The sequence below is a fragment of the Gallus gallus genome, chromosome 12, assembly GCF_016699485.2.
Source record: "Gallus gallus isolate bGalGal1 chromosome 12, bGalGal1.mat.broiler.GRCg7b, whole genome shotgun sequence".
In the NCBI taxonomy this organism is placed as follows: domain Eukaryota; kingdom Metazoa; phylum Chordata; class Aves; order Galliformes; family Phasianidae; genus Gallus; species Gallus gallus.
The window spans coordinates 11,843,593-11,861,494 of NC_052543.1; the positions used below are offsets into that span (position 1 = coordinate 11,843,593).

The window sequence follows — 17,902 nt, forward strand, 5'->3', positions numbered from 1 at the left end:
TGGAAGAGAGCAGGAGCGGGCTGACCTGGGCACCCCACGTGCACGAGGCAATAGAGAACCTTCAGCTGCAGTGCAAGGTCAGAACCAGAACAGGCAAAACACAGTCAACTTGCTACTTACAGATTTAAATGGAGCAGAGAGGGACACCTCAGGCCACCTTCCTACAAGACCTTGCAGGGCAATTTAAAAAAGCAAACCCCAAACAACAAGCAGTACGTTCTTCTGCTTTTGGGCAATTCCAAAACGTGAAAGAGATAAACAACGCAGTACAATCCGGCGTAAGTAGAAGACAGAAAAACAAAAGGTAAAAGGAGGTTTCTACTAGAACAGATACTTCTTGTTTGCACTCAGCTGAGCTTGGCAAGGGATGGATTTTTGCCTCTGTTAGCTTCAGAGAAATCCTTACCGTTCGTTGTGTTCCCTTTCTGGAGAAGCAGGGAAGCAGCACATGCCCAGCAGCCAGCATGAGGAGCTCAGGGAGGCAACAAACACACTGCTGTTGCAGACAGGGGGAAGGCTCAGCCACCAGGGTCAGCCCAGGGCAGCTCCTCAGGTGCTGGCTGTTGTCAGCAAATCACCCACGTCACTATTTCTCATGCCCTGCTCACATCTCCCAGTCCCCACTTCCCCTTATTTGACGCAGCCTTTGATAACACAGTGCCACATCCAGGTCGTGACCTGGTCCCTCAGTGGCACGCACCGATGTGACAGTGGAGGAAAGCAGCACTGTGGAAGCAAGGTCCTGCCAAAAGCACTGTAACAGGACTTTTCATTCGTAAGCATCCGGAACGGTGGAAAAGCCATTGGCAACTCAGTCATACGCTCCTACCCCTGCCAAAAATGTCACCAGTGTGGGTGCTCGGGGTGCCCTCCGGATATTTAGGCATTCACATGGGTACTGCTTCATCTCCAAAGCAGCTCCTCTCTGGCACTCTCAATGCCAGGTCACTGGAAGAGAGCATGCAGAGCCTGTGCATTCACTTAATTTGATTAGGAAATGGAGAGTTGCTTAATTGAGGACACTCTAATTAGAGCAGCAAAGGTTAGAGTGCACGTCCAGGCCAGAGGGAGACCAGGGTAAGGGGGGGCAGAAGTGGCCTCCCGTAATACAGAGAACAGAGCAGTGGCAGAGATGGAATCAGCACCAAAAGCTGACCAAGACCACCCCGTGTCCACCGATGCTGCACTCCCATGCCAGTGAAGCAGCTCCCTCAGACAGACGTAGAAGTCCCTTCGAAAGCAGGAGGGAGCACCTTAAGGGCTGCAGCCCACACGCTGAAAGCTACGTGGTCAGACCCAGCACAGCCTCTAAGAGGTCTACACCAATTTTGCTTTCTGCAAAGGTCTCTAAAGCAGCGTTACTTTCCTTGGAACAACACCTAATACAACAGGCCTGGGCAGGGACATGGCTTTTGCTTCTCCCTGCACGGCTGTGTGCGGTGTCCCATGCTGAGGATGTGGGGATTCCCAAGGAGCCCTTACCGTTCCCATCGGGATCAGCCTTGACTGCAGTGTACATCTCTCGGATGTTTTCGGGGGTCATCCACCTGCCGTTCCCAAGGCGGGTGTGAGTCAGCACCTGAAATCCAGAAGCAGATTAACACTGGGCACTGGTTTCTAGTACTAATGCAACCCTCCCCGTTTCCTGCTTGAAGCCAGGCCAGCTCTCCTCTGCAGAGCATCAGTCAGCCAGGCGTCAGCACGTCTCTGCACACAGATTTGAGCGGAGATCATCTGGCAGCCACGCTGTGTTTTCATTTCCAGTTTAGGTGGTGGCAAATGACTGCTGAAGCTCAGTTAACTAATCCTTAAGTGGAGGAGGTACAGCTCTCGGCAAGCTCTGACCTCCAGAGGAGCACCTGGGAGCGACATCCTTCTACCTACCCCGATGCACGCTGCCCCGCAGGACAAGGCTGCTGAAGAGCAGTGGACAAGGTGCTCCTTATCTCCCTCTCAGGTTTGTTACCGTGGGTGATCCTGAAGCCCTGTCAGCTGCAGGAGGGCACAGCCAGCTCTACTGCACAAACTCAGTGTGCTGGGACACACACAAGAAGAAATGCACTCTACCTCTTTGAGCTGCAGCTGCCCATCCTGATTGTGGTCCAGCAGATTGAAGAAGTCCATCTGGCTGATTTCTATCATTTCCATGGCTTCCTCGTAGTCATCCGTCGGTAGGATCTGGCTCTTCTGCAGCCCCTTCAGCTGTGCCAGATGGATGATGAGTTTGCACTCCTCCTCTGTCAGGAAGTCTGGAATTTCTGCAGGAAAATGCAAGCAGTAACAGAGATCGAGGAACATTAGGACAAATACCAATGGCAGGCCACTGAAAAGAGAGAAAAATAGGGAAATTTATAAACTTCCTACCAAGTCAGAGGGGTAGGACAGTCAAATATATATACCCTTCTACCCAAAGAGCTCTACAACAGCACACACCTCACACCTGAGCTGCAGGAGATGGGTATTTTTACAGCAGCCGTTCCTCAGTGTTTGGATCCTGGGGTCAAGCCCCTTATTTTCTTGCAGATCACCACAATGGACAAAGGAGTGAACAAACACGGGCATATCACTGCGTTTTATCACTTCAAAGGTTACATGTGGATCACAGTCTGGAACTGCTGTTTTACAGGAAGGGAGGCCAGAAGTCCTTACGGGGGGAAGTGGGGACGGCCAGGGTTTCGTGCTCCCTTGCTCTACAGCAAGCAGGCAGCACCTAGCAAACAACCAAACTCCTTATGGGGGTACCTAGCACACTGCTCTGCTGGGAAACTCAAACAACTTCCTGACTTATTCCCATTTATTCCCTTGGATGAAGGGGGGAGAAGTACAGCCATCAGAGCAGGACAGGCTTAAGTGAACACGGCCGCGATGGGCTGGATTAGATGATTTTAAATGTCTTTTCCAATCGTAATGATTCTGTAAGTGCTTTCAGACACAGAGTCCTGCTCTCTAAACTGCAGCCCTGCAGGTGTGTGCTGAGGACACATCACATCCCAGCTGCAGCAGCAATCCCTCAAAGGGGGAAAGAAAAAAATAAAAGTTAATTACTTCCACGACCTTAAATCAACCCTATCAGCTCCGACTGTCAGTAAGCAGTTGGCCTCTTAAGTGCATACCAGAACCGGCCCCGTAGAAAATGCAATGCTCCTGGGAAGCCCCGGGGACACAATGCAGCTGTACCCCTCTGAGGACACAATTTCTGCCACCAGCAGAACAGTGTCCTCATAACAGAGGGGGCGTTGGGGCCAAAGCTTCCGCTGCCCTGAGCGTCACGGCCTCACACCGGGTCAGAGCCAACCATACCCGCTGGCAAGCAGCGGTCCCAGGATCTCCAGTCCCTCAAACTGGGCTCAGATAATGACAGCTTCTGGAATCTTAATTACGTGCTGGAGGAAGGACAATCCCTCTCTTCAGTGGTGGTAATGGGATTTTGTAACGAGGTAGAAATTGCATTAAGCAGGAAGCGCTTTCCACCAGGCAGGTTGCAAGGTGAGGGGCTTTCCAGCTAAGAGCTGGCAATCCGCAGTGCAAACAGCCTTCCTCCCCAGCTGCAAATTGGTTCCTGTGCCCACTGCTCTCCCAAACAGTTAACGTGGGGCTGTGAGACCATCCTATCTCTCTGCCCGCTCAACAATGGGTCCAGCTAAACAAATGTCTCCTAATTGACTTTGAGCAACACTTGATTGCTTTCAGAAGAAAAGAAAAAAAAAAAACAAAAAACAAAAGAGAGGAAAACATTGGGGTTTATGAAATAATGACTAATCCTGGAGCAAGAGAAAGGGGCTGGGTTGGAGCGCTGGTGTCAAACAGAGAGCCCCAAGACACAGGGCCAAGGCATTCACCCCTCCCCAACTGCCCTCATTTCCACACCTGCTGATCTAAGCCAAACCCCTGCTAAAATCCAAACAATCGGGGCCGCTGGCAAACGAAAATTGGAGCATTGTCTTCCCCAAGAGGGCTCTGAAAGGGCCGCACTTAATGAGGATGGATTGCCACGGAGGTGGCTTGCAGGCTATAAAAGGCGTTCTGCAGGCTGGAGCGGCTCAGTCCGGGTGTGTGCTGCGAGCCCACTCCGAGCACCATGAGGGCTGCGAGCACGGAGAAGGCCTCCCGCAGACGGGGAGCCCCGTGGCTGCCAGGCCTGCTGCTGCGCCTGCTGCTGTGGGGCTGCGCGGGGGGGCGGGCCAGCTACCTGCGGAGGTCCTCCAGCTGCACCGCCATCCCGCGCAGCATGGCCCTGTGCTACGACATCGGTTACTCGGAGATGAGGATCCCCAACCTGCTGGAGCACGAGACCATGCCGGAGGTGATCCAGCAGTCCTCCAGCTGGCTGCCCTTGCTGGCCAGGGAGTGCCATCCCGACGCCAGGATTTTCCTCTGCTCCCTCTTCGCGCCCATCTGCCTGGACAGGTAAGGCACTCCCACGAGCGCTTCCCGCACCGCTCCCCAGCAGCGATGGCATTCGCCTCCGGAGAGGAAAGACGCGCGATCCGACCACAGCCACTTTCAGGCAGCACAGCGAGGGGACGTGGGGTTACCCAGCAGGGACTCTCCCCGCTTCTGAGGGAGAACAGAATCCCCGTCCAATTTCCAAAACAGCCTTTTGTTGCTTGCTTCCCTGCTTCCCCCCCAGGCTCATCTACCCCTGCCGCAGCCTGTGCGAGGCCGTCAAGAGGAGCTGTGCGCCCGTCATGGCTTGTTACGGCTATCCCTGGCCCGAAATCCTCAACTGCAACAAGTTCCCTGCGGACCACGAGCTGTGCATCGCTGCCGTCTCCACGGATGAAAGTTCCTCCAGCAGGAGAAGTAAGGGCTTTTTTTCCTCATATGCTTTCCCATGTGTAATGCTGAGTGCTCGCAGGGACGAGCCCGTGCCTGTGGTCACAGAACGGCTTGGGTTGGAAGGGAGCTCAAGGATCATAAAGTTCCAGCCTAGCTCCTAGCGCTTCTGGCTTTAAGCCAGAGAAAAGAGGAAATTTAAAGAGAAAAGGGGAAATTCTGGCTTTTCTCTACGGGAGCCACACTGTGACTAGAAAAGGAGCGTGACATTGGCTGAGGCTTGTTCCCTCAGCTCTGCTCACCGCTACCTGGGTGCCCTCAGGTGGTGGGGCTTGGGGCAGGGGGAGAAATCTAAAAGGCGTGGGAGCTCACGGTGTGCCTGTCCAGGAGGTGAGAAGCAGCAGACATTCCTTAGGCAATACAAGCAATGTCACCGCTGTGGCAATGCGCAGCAACGAAGGCAGCCTACACAAAGCACAGCGAGCAGCGCCCGCCTCACCGTGGGACGGGGAGCTTAACATTCCTATCCTGGGGCAGGATAGCTCAGGAGGAAGCACCGTTTCGAAACTGCAAGCCACCACTCGCAGATGTCAAAACCGTATGATGCCTTTTCCAGCAATGGGCGTTCTAACCAGATTTCTGTTGCAGCAGTGCCTCGAGCCAGCTGCAAGGACTGCGAACTGGAGGAGGCCAGCACCGCCAGGGAGATCCTCGACAACCTCTGCGCCAACGATTTCAGTGAGTACCCCCACCTGCCCTGTCAGCAGCCACACGGCCTCCAGCACTGAAGCCGTGACACGCACAAAGAACGGCTTGGCCATAAGAACTGACTTGGAGGAATCGTGGCTTTTATAAGCAGATTCCAGAGATGCTCAGTTCTCAGAGTACCTGTTAAGTAACAGCACTTGCTGCTTGCGCCACTGCTCCTTGCAGGCACCTTCCTGTGCCACAGCGCCGCCGTACCTTTTGCAGTCATGAGAAAAGCAGGGTGAAAAGCACAGTGCTCAGTGCTGGAAGCGCTCAGCTCAGCTGAGAACTCTTCCACGATCACTGTAATTGCGTGGGCTCGGACGGACGCGTCACCACATTGCAGGAGCAGCACAAAAACTCACATCGGCTGCACGCAGAAGTTGCTAAGAGCTACGATGCGTAAACAGAACTAACAGCTCTTTTACCCCCCATTCCAGCAGTGAAAATCCGAATCCTCAGGAAGAACACGACCACAACCGTCTCCGACTTCGACCTGGACCCCTCCAGGGTGGAGGTGCTGAAGCACGGCCCGCTCCTCAGAACCGAAATCCCAGGCAGGCTGCAGCAGTGGCTGGACATAGACGCTACCTGCGCCCACAACATCATGAGAGGCACTCACGCGGGGGTCTTCGTCATCAGCGGAGAAGTGCAGAGCGACAAAGTGGTGGTGAATAAGGCCTACGCCTGGCAGAAGAAGAACAGGAACCTGCACCAGGCCGTGCGGAGATGGAAACATCACCGCTGCCCTGAACAGGCCGGCAGGAAGGTCTGAGACCTCAGTCCTAACGCTAAGAAACGGCTCCCCTCCCCACAGCTAGAAAACTCCTTCCCCTGGCAGTTGGTGTTTCGGAGATGTACGTTCAGTATTCTTAGGTGAATCAAAGCAGTCATAGTCAGCAGGTAGGGCCTCACTACAGACCCCCGACATCACTAAAACCCTTTTCCCGAGACAGAGCTTAGGGATGCAGACTTAACATATTCCTCTGGCAAGGTCCTGCAAACCCAGGACTTACAGCGGATGGCTTTGTGCAGCACCACTGACCTGAGACCTGCAGGCGAGCACAGACCAGAAGAGACCTTTAATAACACGGGCATCTGTACAGGTGAAAGGAAACCGCCCAGCTGAGGATTTCTGCTGAGGGTAACTGGGAAGGACTGTGCTGTAACTGAAGGCATTCCGTTTGGGTCAGAACGTTCTGGTCATTTGGAAATACCGAAGATACCCCCAGAGCCTCCAGGGAGGTGGAAATGACAATGAATTCCCTGCGGATCGCTCTCACCCAAACACAACACAGACTGCAGTCGCTCTCAGAGGTGAATACAGCCACAGCTCTACACGAGCAGAAAGCAGAAAACAGCAAATCTCCAAGTGAGAAAATGAGTTGGATTTCTACTGCCTAACAAAGCACTGTCCGTGGAAAGTTTTCTACACTGGATTAAACTTGAGAACGGAAGAAAAATGACAGAGAAAATAAAAAAAACCCACACAGCCTTGGGGATCAATACGTTCTTCCCTGTGCCCAAAGCCTGCGGCCTCAGCTGCGGAGAGAACCGCCGGCTCTGATGGAGACACATTGCCTCCCTGCGCTCGTAAAGCACACCGACAGCCCAGCCAAGACCGTCTCTTCAGATGCGATGTGGGCTGAGCTCAGCACTCACGGCACTCGCACTGCAATTCCGCCGCGCTCCGACATTTGTGCAGCAATTACTCCCTATTTCCCTGAGGCTCAGAAGAAAAACACGGAGAGATTCCCTGTTTTTATTCCTCCCCGCTGCCTCGTATCACAAACTGCCTCCCGACCCGCAGGGCCTGCTGCCAGGTGGTCCCCGCGACGGCAGCATCCTCTGAACAGACTGCGTTTTGAAAACACAACAAGTAAAAGCTCTGATGGTTGAAAAAGGCTTTGTCTGATATTTGTTTTCCATTAATGGGATTATTTGATTACTGGTGTTTCCCAACTAAGAAGCGCACAGATGGTCTGACTTACAAGCTTAGAATGATGTCTCATAACCAGAAGAGGGTGGGGGGGGGAAATAGGGCAGGGACTTTTTCAGAGCTCCGTGAAACGCACTCGGGATCCATGCAGACGACTCACCCACTTTTAAGACAACAAACCACATTCCCCCTATGGTGCCCAGCCCCACGCTCCAAAGCGCAGAGCTCCCATTAAGCCATCACCCAGCTGCCCACAGCCCCACACCGCCCTGCTTTGCTGACAGCAAAGATCACAGTGCGGCCACTTCTCCCTCCAAGGGCTCCCGCGTGCCACAGCACTTCTTGCTAAGCAAAACCCCCTTCAGGTCCTCGAGAGCCCTGCTAACAACTTCTGCCTTTGTCTAACACCACCCTATTAAATACACACCTCCGCCAATTTAAACAACAGAGACGCAATAATTAGATTTTAAAGCAGTTAATTTAGGCCGGTGCTGTTTGCGTAGATAGAGGTCTCTGGAATTCTTTTTAAGTCACAGCTGGCTCCTGGCAGGTCCATCTGGGAGATAAGAGCTGTCTTGCGAGTCGAGGTTTCTAAATTTGGGCTTCCCTATCAGAGGATAAAGGAGAACAGCCTAGGTGGGATCCGAAACGCTGCCTGCCCAGGGCCGTCCCCAGAGCCAGCATCGGAAGGCAGAGCTTGCCCCAGGAGCTGACAGAGGTGCCCGAGTCATCTCAGGGGCTGCGGGATCACTGCTGCCTGGGGGTGCCCTCCTGGAGGTCAGCATCAGCCCAGCAGAGCAGCACCGGTGGGGCGCAGAAGGTGGCAACGGGAGGAGGAAAACCACTGCCACTGTGCCATGGGTCTGACCGCTGCACCGAGTGGTCTGAGAGCCAGGCCTGCGTGTCAGTTCAGTGAACGTCTGATGGAGAATGGGCTACAAACGAGCCGTGAACACCACACACGTAGAAAAGACAAAACAGCTCCGTATATTTCTTGCAGGTACTCACTGCATTAGGGGAATTTAATAAGAAAATGCTCTGACCTGTGGCCGGGTTTCCAGTCCGTATAATTGATTCCGAATCAGAGAAAAGCTCAGGTATTGGCAAAGCATCTCAAGGCCCCCGGCACCACCAGCTCAGAGCCAACAGGTCTGCACTGCCTTTGCAGCAATACGAACTCCGTCACCAAACTAATCGGTGCGTTCCCAGCGGATTCGCACAGCGCGGGGACCGGGGCAGGGGCTGCACTCAGCCCGGGGAGCGTCGCAGCAACGCGGGGAAGGCTGCGAAGCATCAGAGAGGGGAAGGCGGTGCAGCCGCGCTGCGGAGCGAACCCGGAGGAGGGCACAAGATGGTGGGCACCGGGCTGCCGCCGCTCCCGGCCCCGCTCAGCGCCGCCCCGACACCGCACCGCTTTAGCGCCGTTTCTTACCCCGCGCTCCCCCCGGGGTCCTCGGCGCCGCCCCTCCCGCCCTCGGCACACGGAAGGGCTGCAGGCGCCGACCCCGCCCGCCGCGGGCACTCACCGAAGAGCAGCGGTTTGAGGCTGAGGGTGCGCGCGGCGCGGGTCCGGCCGGGCCCCAGCTCCACCCGCTGCGTGTGGCCCACCTGCGGGGAGAGCGGCGGTGAGCTGGGGCCCGCCCCGCCCCGAGCCCCGTGCCCGGCCCCGCGGCCTTGCCTTGATGCCCTCGAGGCGCGGCAGGGCGCGGGCGGGCGGCGGAGGAGGCGGCGGAGGAGCGGCGGCCGAGGCGGGGGGGCCGCTGCCGGCGTCGCCGGCGCTGAGGTGGACGAAGAGCAGCAGCCCCAGCACGTTGAGGACGTAGAGGTGAGCGAAGACCATGAGCACGAGGAAGTAGGGCCGCGAGCACACGGGCCGCGGGCGGCCTCCCGGCGGGCCGGGCAGCGGAGGGCTCTCCGCCCGCGCCGCTGCCGCTGCCGCCGCCGCCGCCGCCATCGCGCCCCGGCCCGCCAGGCCCCGCGCGTCACCACGGCAACCGCGCGGCGTTCTACGTCATCACGTCGGGGGGCGTGGCCGGCGCGCGTGTGGCGGGAAAGGGGCACGTGCGGCGCGTGGGGGGCGCCGCATCTCCCACCCCAAGGAAGAGCCGGGACACGTCCGAAGTTAAAAAGTCACAATTTATTGCAAATAAACCAAGGGCGCGCGTCCGGCAACCGTCTCCCAGGCGGTTTCCGCCGTCCCTGCCCCTATCCAGTGCCTGCAAAGAGAAGCGAGGAGGAAATAGATTCGCAGCCCTCCTGCGGCGCGTGGGTGTACACGGCAGCCCTCCTCCAACACTGTCCCACAATCTCAACCAGAGCGGGGCAAAGGAAAGGAACTCCCAGAACGAGTGCCTCATTTAAAAATAAAGTTCTATTTTTCACCTGCTTAAAAAGTCTAAAATTTAGAGTGCAAGGCTATAGTACAGAAACCTCCTGCTGCCCCTGGCCCTATGCGGGGACAGAGCAGCAGTCATGCAGTTTATGTTATCAGTAAAAAATTTTTTGTTACAGTCTGGGAAGCCTGAGGACCATCAGAGGTGAGGCAGCCAACGCATAACACAAGCAAAGCTGAAATGAATTGCGCCGGATGCACGGATGGGGAGGTGGAAGGCGGGCAGGGAGAGACAAATGCAACAAGGAAAAAAAAAGAGCAAATATTCCACATCTGTAGCAGTAATGCATCAAAGGGAATTTTGTACCTCAGAATGAATGGCTCCTGAGCCACTAAGCACCTACGGTCACATAACCCTGCTGATTTGAATAGGGCTGTGTACCTGTTAGAGGGGGAAAAAAAGCTAGCCTTGTCTTTTGATATTGCATCTCCTGTTCTCCTTCCTGTTGTTGCTTTTCAAGCAGCGTCACTTTACACGAAGAGCCAACACTCCCTGTGCTCTGCAGGTTCTGTCCTGGAGTTTACAACTCTGCATGACATCTGTACAGCAGTCACCCTGCCTGGGCTGCAACAGCAACCAAGTCCCGTTGTTTTCCCAGAGAGCGTGGAAATGGGATTTGTGTGTGCAAACCAGAACAACCACCACCCTAAGAAAGGGTGTGATTTGTTTTGTCTTAAAGCAAATAGAACTGCTGACTAAAGCTTCAGAAATTCTGAAAGAATTAAGGGGCACTCAGTGCAACACGTAGTACTGTTCCTCAGCCAAGCATCTCATAGCAGTCCGTTCAGCACATTTGGCCACAGCTATATAGTCCAGTTTTTCTACAAACAGGGATTCATGGCAAAGCATTTTGTGGGGGCAATGGAGAGGGAGGGAGGGAGAGAGAGAGGCAAAGAGGAGGTGGAGAGAGACAAAACCCCATTCTAGTCTAGCCCAAAGTCTGGCAATTATGTAACAAAAGTGAGAGCTCTTTGGGATTAGGAAACACCAAGTATCTGTTCTGCAGAGAGAGCGGGCATTATGCTAGTTACATTTAGACAAGAACACCAGCTTTTATCCTAGATCAGTACTTTGCACGTTAAAATCTTCAAAGAACAGTTTAAATGTTAGTTCAACACACTGCAAACTGCTGGGTCTCAGCAAGCCCTCCCCTGAGCTATCCCTCGCTCTCTGTCCAGTGTGCTCTGTGTCTCAAATTTTGACAAGCATTTAGGAGGAGGAGAGAAAGGTACATTTGACCAATCTCTGGAATATATTCTGAGCAGGGCACAAAGATGCTGCTGCTGGGAGCAGAGGAGGGAATGAATTCAGGAGGCAGCGGCTGGAGCAAGGACATATCTACCCCCATGGCTTCAGCCTAGATGGGAGCCAAAATAGCCCAGAGCAGAAGCATAAGGAGCCATGGCTGCAGAGACCTCGTACAGGTGCTGCTTCTGCTCCTATCCCTGTTCCACTGCCAGCAGCTCTTTGGCAGCACGTTCCTGAGGATACATCCTACAGCAGGGAAGGGAGGGAGGAAAGAGCAGGCCTCTCAGTTGGAAAATTTCCACTGCGAGCGAGCATGGCCACAGGATTAGCTTTGATGGCAGCTCTTCTCTTAAACCAAGCGTCTCTTGTTCAAATCCATCTGCCCAATTATACATGCTGCAAAAACTTGGCTCACATATCTCAGGTACATGAAAAAGGCTCCAACAGCAGTTAGCTTATTTGGACATGCAGGAATTTAGTACTTTTTCCCCTTCAGTTTAATCTTTGTCAAGTGAAATTGTATAAAGACAATAGAGTATACAGGGACACATCAAAGGTTACGCTTCCATGTGCAGCATGGAAGAGAATCCCATGAGTCCCCCACGGAAGTGATTTCCCCAAATCAGGCACTCCAGCTTCACCTTCACTGGCTGCATACAGCGTGTTCGTGGTGCAGGTGACATACATGCTTGTGAAACCTTAACACGTGGCCTGCTTCCTATAGCAAACAGGCAAGCATCAGCATTTAAGTAACCTTTTTCATGTTAACCCCTACTAAGATGAACTGGGTTTTCATATTTTTATTTTAGTGTATATTTTACATTAGAAAAAAGAATGTTAATAAAAAAGCTCCACATGCTCCTAACAATCAATTTTCTGATGAGTTCCCACCAGTATTGATACTAATATACAAATAAATTAATTTTGCAAGTTAATTCTCTGCCTGGCTTGGTGCAGGCCCTGCACAAGCAGTGCATCTGTAGTCTAGTGCCTGTCCAACATGTGCCAGGGAGTGTGTTGTACACAGTATTTGCTCCTCATAAAGTAGCGGAGTTTAGTTTCACATCAATTAATGGGATCAAATTTTCTCAACCATGTCACCCAGCAGGCACAAATATTCTTTACCAGATTGCATGGCACTGTTACGACATGGATTGTTTCACTCTGAAAAAGCCCCAAGCCTTGATTAACATCTGTATGCTACAATTCCCTCATCACTCACTTTGGCAATACAACACCCTCCCCACAAAAACAAGCAAAGCAAAAAATCTATATGGAAGACCTAAAATTTATCAAATGCAGAATCTGACCTGACTTAGTGATAACCTGCTCTCTCCCCTACAATTCCTCTGCTTGTTTTTGTTTGTGTAGCAAGATTTTGCACAGCTGATATTCAAGAAGAGATGCCACATGTAATCGGACTAAGTCACAGACGCTGCTGGGACTGCCAGATCAGCCACAGCAGCAGCCATTCTTAGCACCAGCCACTCTCCTCATGCAATGCCAATGCTACAACGTCCTGGTTAAAGGAGCATCAAGAAATCTACGTGAGTTATTTTGTAACCTCCTCCAGTGCCTAGGAGGATTTTTGGTTCAGAGGAAGGAAGGAGGAGAGGGAAAAGCCCATTAAATTTACAAGCAGATTAAGGAAAAACAATCCACTGCCAATTTATTTTTAAAAAGGGTTGTGTGTTATTCTAAGGTTTGTCTGTATAATTGTACAACCGTTGAAAATTACATAAATTGTATTGATCTAATACTATTAACAGCCATTCAGAGAAAAACTCCCTCCCCGTCTGAAACCATTGAGGGCAGGAGGGAAACGTCCCAGGAAATATGCCAATCTGAACTCTGGCCTCTAGCATGGCAGAAACAAACAGAAAGATAAGAGAACAAACTGGACTAAGATGTGATGTTTGCATGTGTCTGACTTGCAAGGGGAGGGGTGGCTCTGTCCTTGGCCGTGTTCTCCCAGAGGCAGTGCCTGCTTATCCCGGTGAAGCTGCCATCACTTCACTTGCTGCTCTCACCCCTGCACTTTGTCATTTTCTCCTGTTTTATGTGTCATGGAAGTCTTTCAGCAGGGTCCTCCGTCTCTGCTCTGCTATGTGCATCTGATTCTCTAAGTCCTGGTAAAACAGAAGGCAGAAATAGTTAGTGTGAGATCCCCAGGGATTAGTTAATTTTTTTCTCAGGGATTCACATCATCTGAGAATCACCAACCTTCGTACTTCAAATATGCTCTGAATCACAAGATTGCAGACCTCATTCCTTTTAGCATGCTTTAACATGTTAACATGCAGTTACCTGGCTCTTGCTTTATCTAAAAAGCTACACACTTCAAGAACCTACGTGTAACTAGAAGTTTATTATGGGCAGCTTCTCCAAAGCTCTGACGGTTCTGTTTCCAGCCCTCCCTCGTCCTGCAATAAGCAGTGAGCACTTCACTTCCACAACATCCACCAGCAAGAGGAAGAAAAGTGAGATTTTGGATCTAGTATTTCAGCACCCTCACTTAACTGCCTTAGCTCTCCCACAGAGTTGTTAAGCCTGATGTTAACAAAATCTGGCCAGCAGGCCCAAGCAAGAGGAACACTCACCCCTCTGTCATAGCTGTCTGCTCGCTCCACCTTCCATGAGAGATTTTCAATTTCAGCTTCCAGCTGGGCCTGCTGGTATTCAAACTGCAAACAGCAAAATTGGAGTTAGCATCAAGAAACTAACTTAGTGGAACAGCTTCGTTCAACCTGCTACATTTGAGAAGCAAACAAACATGTTCTGCTGACAGCAGTGCTGGAAGAGCAGGTTTGTGCCTCCTCCCTATCCATCTTTAGCTACACATGCTTTGCAGAGGTTTCTGGTGTGAACACTCCCCAACCTGCATCACTCAAAGTTAATCATATCAGTTCAGAAACACTCAAAGTGACAAATATCAGCTTACTCAGCTCACTTTGCCAATAAGCAGGTCAGGAAATGCTCTTGTGAAGGCAGAACTGAGGGACTCCTAACCACTGCTGGGAGCAGTAACTTATTCTACCAGCGCAGTCAGATAGAAAAGAAAATGTGGCCAAAGCCTGAGAGAATCCACATGCTACGTGAAGAGATTGGAGAACAGGTCTGACTTGACTACTGAGTCAAAGAATCAACATATTCAATGAATTCAGGACTATTTTTGGACATATCCAGCCCCTAGAAAGTTCCAGCTTGCAAGGAACTTGCAGTAGGAATCAAAGGCAAAGCTACACACCGATTCCAGGCTGGAAAAACTATGCTCCAGCAGCCATTTGTGGGAAATACAGTCCACAGCACTGTGATAGTCCCACCAAGGAACAAACTCACATTTTCCAGCTTCAAAACTTTTTGGATAAAATGCTTATTAGTTAAATTGCAGTGTTGCCAAAGGAAAATAACAATTGAGCAGCAGATCAATTTCAAGCATAGAGGAAAGGTGCAAAGGCACACAATCTTGTCCAGGCTTTACCTCAAACTCAATACTCGTATTTCAGACACACAAGCTCTGGAATTGAATAGGGATGCTTGACTATTCATTCAGCCTAGCATGCTGCCAGCTAAACACCCCCAGACAAACTGTAAGTGAAAAAAGAACAAAACATCTTACCAGTTTCTTTCTGGGACCAGACTCCATGTAGTAGGCATATGGATATGTGTACTGCAGAGTGTAACGACACTGGTGGGGTCCAAGGAGAAGAGAGAGAAAACAAGAGTCTCAGACTTCGAAGTCAGCACAGTCAGTTGCATAACCACTACAAGAAGCTACGTTCTGACAAGGATGCCTAGACACTTCATGGTGCAGCTTCCCTCATCATCCTTGGAAGAATTTGAACAGTTATACTTTAACTTCTCAGAGGTCACAGAGGACCCTTCATAGAGGATTTTTGCCTAGTTCATGGTGTAGACTAGAGGTACAGTTTCACATACCCGTAATCCCCAAGTTCCCTTCCTCTCACTAGGTGTGGTGAAATTAGCATTCTTGTGCACAAATTCTCTTCTTTGTGCTAAACAAGCCACAGCTACCCACCTTTGCGAGTAGTTTTGCAGCATTTTGTAGGTATTGCCAGTCTATCCACGTTCCCAAGTTGTTCATAACTCTTTCCTGAATTTTCTCCTGGATTCGTTGGTACGTCTGTGCCTCCAGCTGCAAACTTTTATTGTGATTCTCCCACTGCAAAGGGTGGGGAGAAGAAAAAAGAAAAAAATGGTATGAGACCAGAATACTTTTGCTGTAAAAGCACAAGCTCTAGCAAGCGGAAACTGAAGTGGGGCAGGAGTCCAGCAAGGCAAGACATGCTGTGGGAAAGAACAGCAAGGCAGCAGCTCCAATAGCAAGGAGTGGAAGCTGTATACAACAGACTGACAGCAGGAAAGAGCAAGAAGCAAACCCAGCTCCTCAGAGTGGGAATGCCCTCTGTTTGCACAAAGACTTTGTGTACAACAAGATAGATAGTAATGGCAATTCCTCTACTTAAACAATTCCTCTACTTAAACAATTTCTGTAGAAAGGGCAAGAGTTGAAATTAACACTTAATGCAGGTTCAGTTAACTCCAACATCCACATGCACATTGTAAACATAGCCATGTCCCAAAGCCTGTTTGGTCTAGCGAGCCAAGAATGAACACGTTTATTTTATTACAGGAGTTGGCTCATAGTATGAAAAAGAATAAATTCATTTTAATGGGGAAACAAGTGCACTGAAAGGCAGCAGCACTGTACTTGTCTCACATTCTTCTCTATAGAGATGCTGTTCTAGAAATACACTGTGTGTCCAGGTGCTTTGAAACAGCTGTGTGCATCGAGATTATGCAATCACACTTTTTGAAAGTTGTACCCAGTGCTCTGGGTCCTTTAGGAAAACTTTGCTACAGCCAATGGAATTTGAACATTACAGTTTATTCTTTGTCACTATGAAGATACAGTGCAAGTAACAAAAGTTCCACAGTACTGAAAGGAAATGATTGGAGTAATATTTATCTACTGCAGCAGCAGCCTGCAGGAAAACAGTATAGTGGCACACAGGTAATACCAATTTTCTCTAGCACGAGGAAACACAGGAGCAAGTATGATTTGCTTTGGGGATGACATTACTGGTTTGAACGGGACATCCCACAGGACAGGACTTAGAAAGAAAGAACAGAGCCTGAAAATTCAGCACAGATTCTCTTTGGGCAGTTTCTTGCATGGAGATTGCTGGCAATGACCTTTGCACCAGGCAGGGAGCATTAAAAAGCTACAGCAGCTCTGGCCAAAGAGATGTCTCCTACCCTCTCAAAATAGAACAAGTACTTCTTAAGGGCCTCCCTGGCCTGTGCTTGCTGACTCTGGTTTACAATATCAGGATTCTCTTTGTACCGACTGCATTCGTAGTACTCGCTGCCGTGAGTCTTCCAGTCTCCCAGACACATCCAGCAGAAGTCTGCAGAAAACAGTGAAAATCCACTATCATGCACAGGAAAAAAAAAAAACGAACAAACCCATAACTCTGAGAAAGAAAAGCTTCAGGAGACATAGCTCATCTGTTTTCATTATTTCTGCTAAGCCAAGAAACATACATTTTGTATCATCTTGCAAAAAAGAACACAACAGTGAGCCAAAAATACCAGCCTGTCTGAAAGATTTTCAGCCTCCTGTGCAACTACAGAAAGTAAACCTTGAAGTGTTCTATTCTGCACATCAAGACCAATGCACAGAACTTGTGCTCTGCACAGGCTGTCACTCCAGGTTAAGGAAGAGGCAGGCTGTTGTCTTATTTGTGAACTGCATCCACTCCACTGCTGGCATATGGCACCATGAGAATCTCTGGTTGAATAAAATATGAACAATCAAATCCAAGAGTGAATTAATTCATTTAAATAAAATCTGCCTTCAGCTCCCTCCAAGAGAAAACTACCTGGATGACTTCAGGTATCAGTGGTCAGTGATACTTCAAGTTAGGAGCCACTGAACTGGGAAGAAAGTGGAGGAAAGAGAACAATAGCAAAACCCACATAACAGTTTCCTGATTTCAGAGCGAGCTGTGAGTGTTTGCTGGAAAGGAAAAAAATGCACATTAAGTTGCTAAAATAATAATCACTTTTGTGTCACTCATTTCAAGGGACTGAAATTGGCACTTCCAGAGTTCACCAGCCTTCCTGAATGCTAGTCACCATGGTACCTTGGCACTTGCTTGCTCACTCTTGTCACAGAGCTCCATCAAATCACATCCAGTGCTGCTGAGGACCCCAAAGCAAAGGAAATGAGAGAGGACAGCAATCTTTAATCATCATCCAAATAAGGTTCTGATAATATAATATTTCCTAGCAGCACACTTAATATAGAGGGCCTGAACACAAACTATTTTGCTCCAAGGCAATAGATCTACAAAAGAACAGGCTGTTGTTTTAGAGGAGCACAGAATGGTCCAAAGACATTCTGGCTGCTCATTGCACAGGGGTGGACTAAGAAGTCCAACAGAGAATGTTATGCAGAACAATTCATGGCTCCTGCAATTTCATCTGGGTTGGGTTTCATTATTTCCATCAGTGACCAGAAGGACCTAGGCTGATCTGAGGAGATAGCTTAGACCTGCCAGTATCTTCAACTGATACTCAGTAGATTTACAGGAAAAGCATTTAATATTCTCCTCTGGGATGTTTTCCACTCTTTGTATTATGGCAGAGATGGAGACTTTCCTATACAATGGATGTCAGGGAGAAGGAGTTAAAGTAGCACTGAATCAGAACCTAATCAAAATCACAGCCAGTGGAGGGGGGGAAAAAAAAAGGCTATCACAAGTCTGTAATT

General features: G+C 50.3%; 3 protein-coding genes and 1 long non-coding RNA gene across 11 annotated transcripts in view; 2 read left to right on the forward strand and 2 right to left on the reverse strand.

Moving 5' to 3' along the window:
* Window positions 1–9,465, reverse strand: part of P4HTM (prolyl 4-hydroxylase, transmembrane) — a 13,878-nt gene extending 4,413 nt beyond the window's left edge. Inside the window, exons 1-4 of the mRNA XM_015293317.4 lie at window positions 9,141–9,465; window positions 8,989–9,070; window positions 2,068–2,258; window positions 1,483–1,579 (exon numbers count right to left, since the gene is read on the reverse strand). Of these exons, the coding sequence (XP_015148803.3) occupies window positions 1,483–1,579; window positions 2,068–2,258; window positions 8,989–9,070; window positions 9,141–9,416 (646 nt within the window). The 5' untranslated portion in view covers window positions 9,417–9,465. The remainder of the gene's footprint in view (window positions 1–1,482; window positions 1,580–2,067; window positions 2,259–8,988; window positions 9,071–9,140) is intronic.
* On the forward strand, window positions 4,043–7,427 carry LOC395991 (crescent). 2 transcript variants are annotated; one of them, XM_015293007.4, is made up of 4 exons: window positions 4,043–4,407; window positions 4,631–4,803; window positions 5,425–5,514; window positions 5,964–7,427. In XM_015293007.4, the coding sequence occupies exons 1-4, from the start codon at window positions 4,079–4,081 to the stop codon at window positions 6,296–6,298; spliced, it is 927 nt and encodes a 308-aa protein (XP_015148493.2). In that variant the 5' UTR covers window positions 4,043–4,078; the 3' UTR covers window positions 6,299–7,427. The 2 variants fall into 2 exon arrangements, with proteins under 2 accessions (XP_015148493.2, NP_990430.2); NM_205099.2 differs by having other exon boundaries at window positions 5,428–5,514; window positions 5,964–7,426.
* On the forward strand, window positions 9,181–16,571 carry LOC124417160. Its single transcript, XR_006931307.1, has 2 exons — window positions 9,181–9,287; window positions 9,974–16,571. It is a non-coding gene; the product is annotated as an uncharacterized LOC124417160 (long non-coding RNA).
* ARIH2 (ariadne RBR E3 ubiquitin protein ligase 2) overlaps window positions 9,581–17,902 on the reverse strand; it is a 31,339-nt gene continuing 23,017 nt past the window's right edge. For all 7 annotated transcript variants that reach the window (XM_040646252.2, NM_001199221.2, XM_015293105.4 and 4 more), the window contains 5 exons: window positions 16,384–16,535; window positions 15,143–15,286; window positions 14,723–14,791; window positions 13,704–13,787; window positions 9,581–13,232 (listed from right to left, as the gene is read on the reverse strand). In XM_040646252.2, coding sequence (XP_040502186.1) covers window positions 13,161–13,232; window positions 13,704–13,787; window positions 14,723–14,791; window positions 15,143–15,286; window positions 16,384–16,535 — 521 coding nt within the window. In that variant the 3' untranslated portion in view covers window positions 9,581–13,160. The remainder of the gene's footprint in view (window positions 13,233–13,703; window positions 13,788–14,722; window positions 14,792–15,142; window positions 15,287–16,383; window positions 16,536–17,902) is intronic.

Excerpts from the sequence above, each read along its gene's own strand:
- LOC395991 (XM_015293007.4), top strand. The coding sequence starts at position 4,079 with ATGAGGGCTGCGAGCACGGAGAAGGCCTCCCGCAGACGGGGAGCCCCG. Across the intron at positions 4,408-4,630 it reads GCGCCCATCTGCCTGGACAG|GCTCATCTACCCCTGCCGCA; the intron begins GTAAGGCACTCC and ends CTTCCCCCCCAG. Across the intron at positions 5,515-5,963 it reads CCTCTGCGCCAACGATTTCA|CAGTGAAAATCCGAATCCTC; the intron begins GTGAGTACCCCC and ends CCCCCATTCCAG.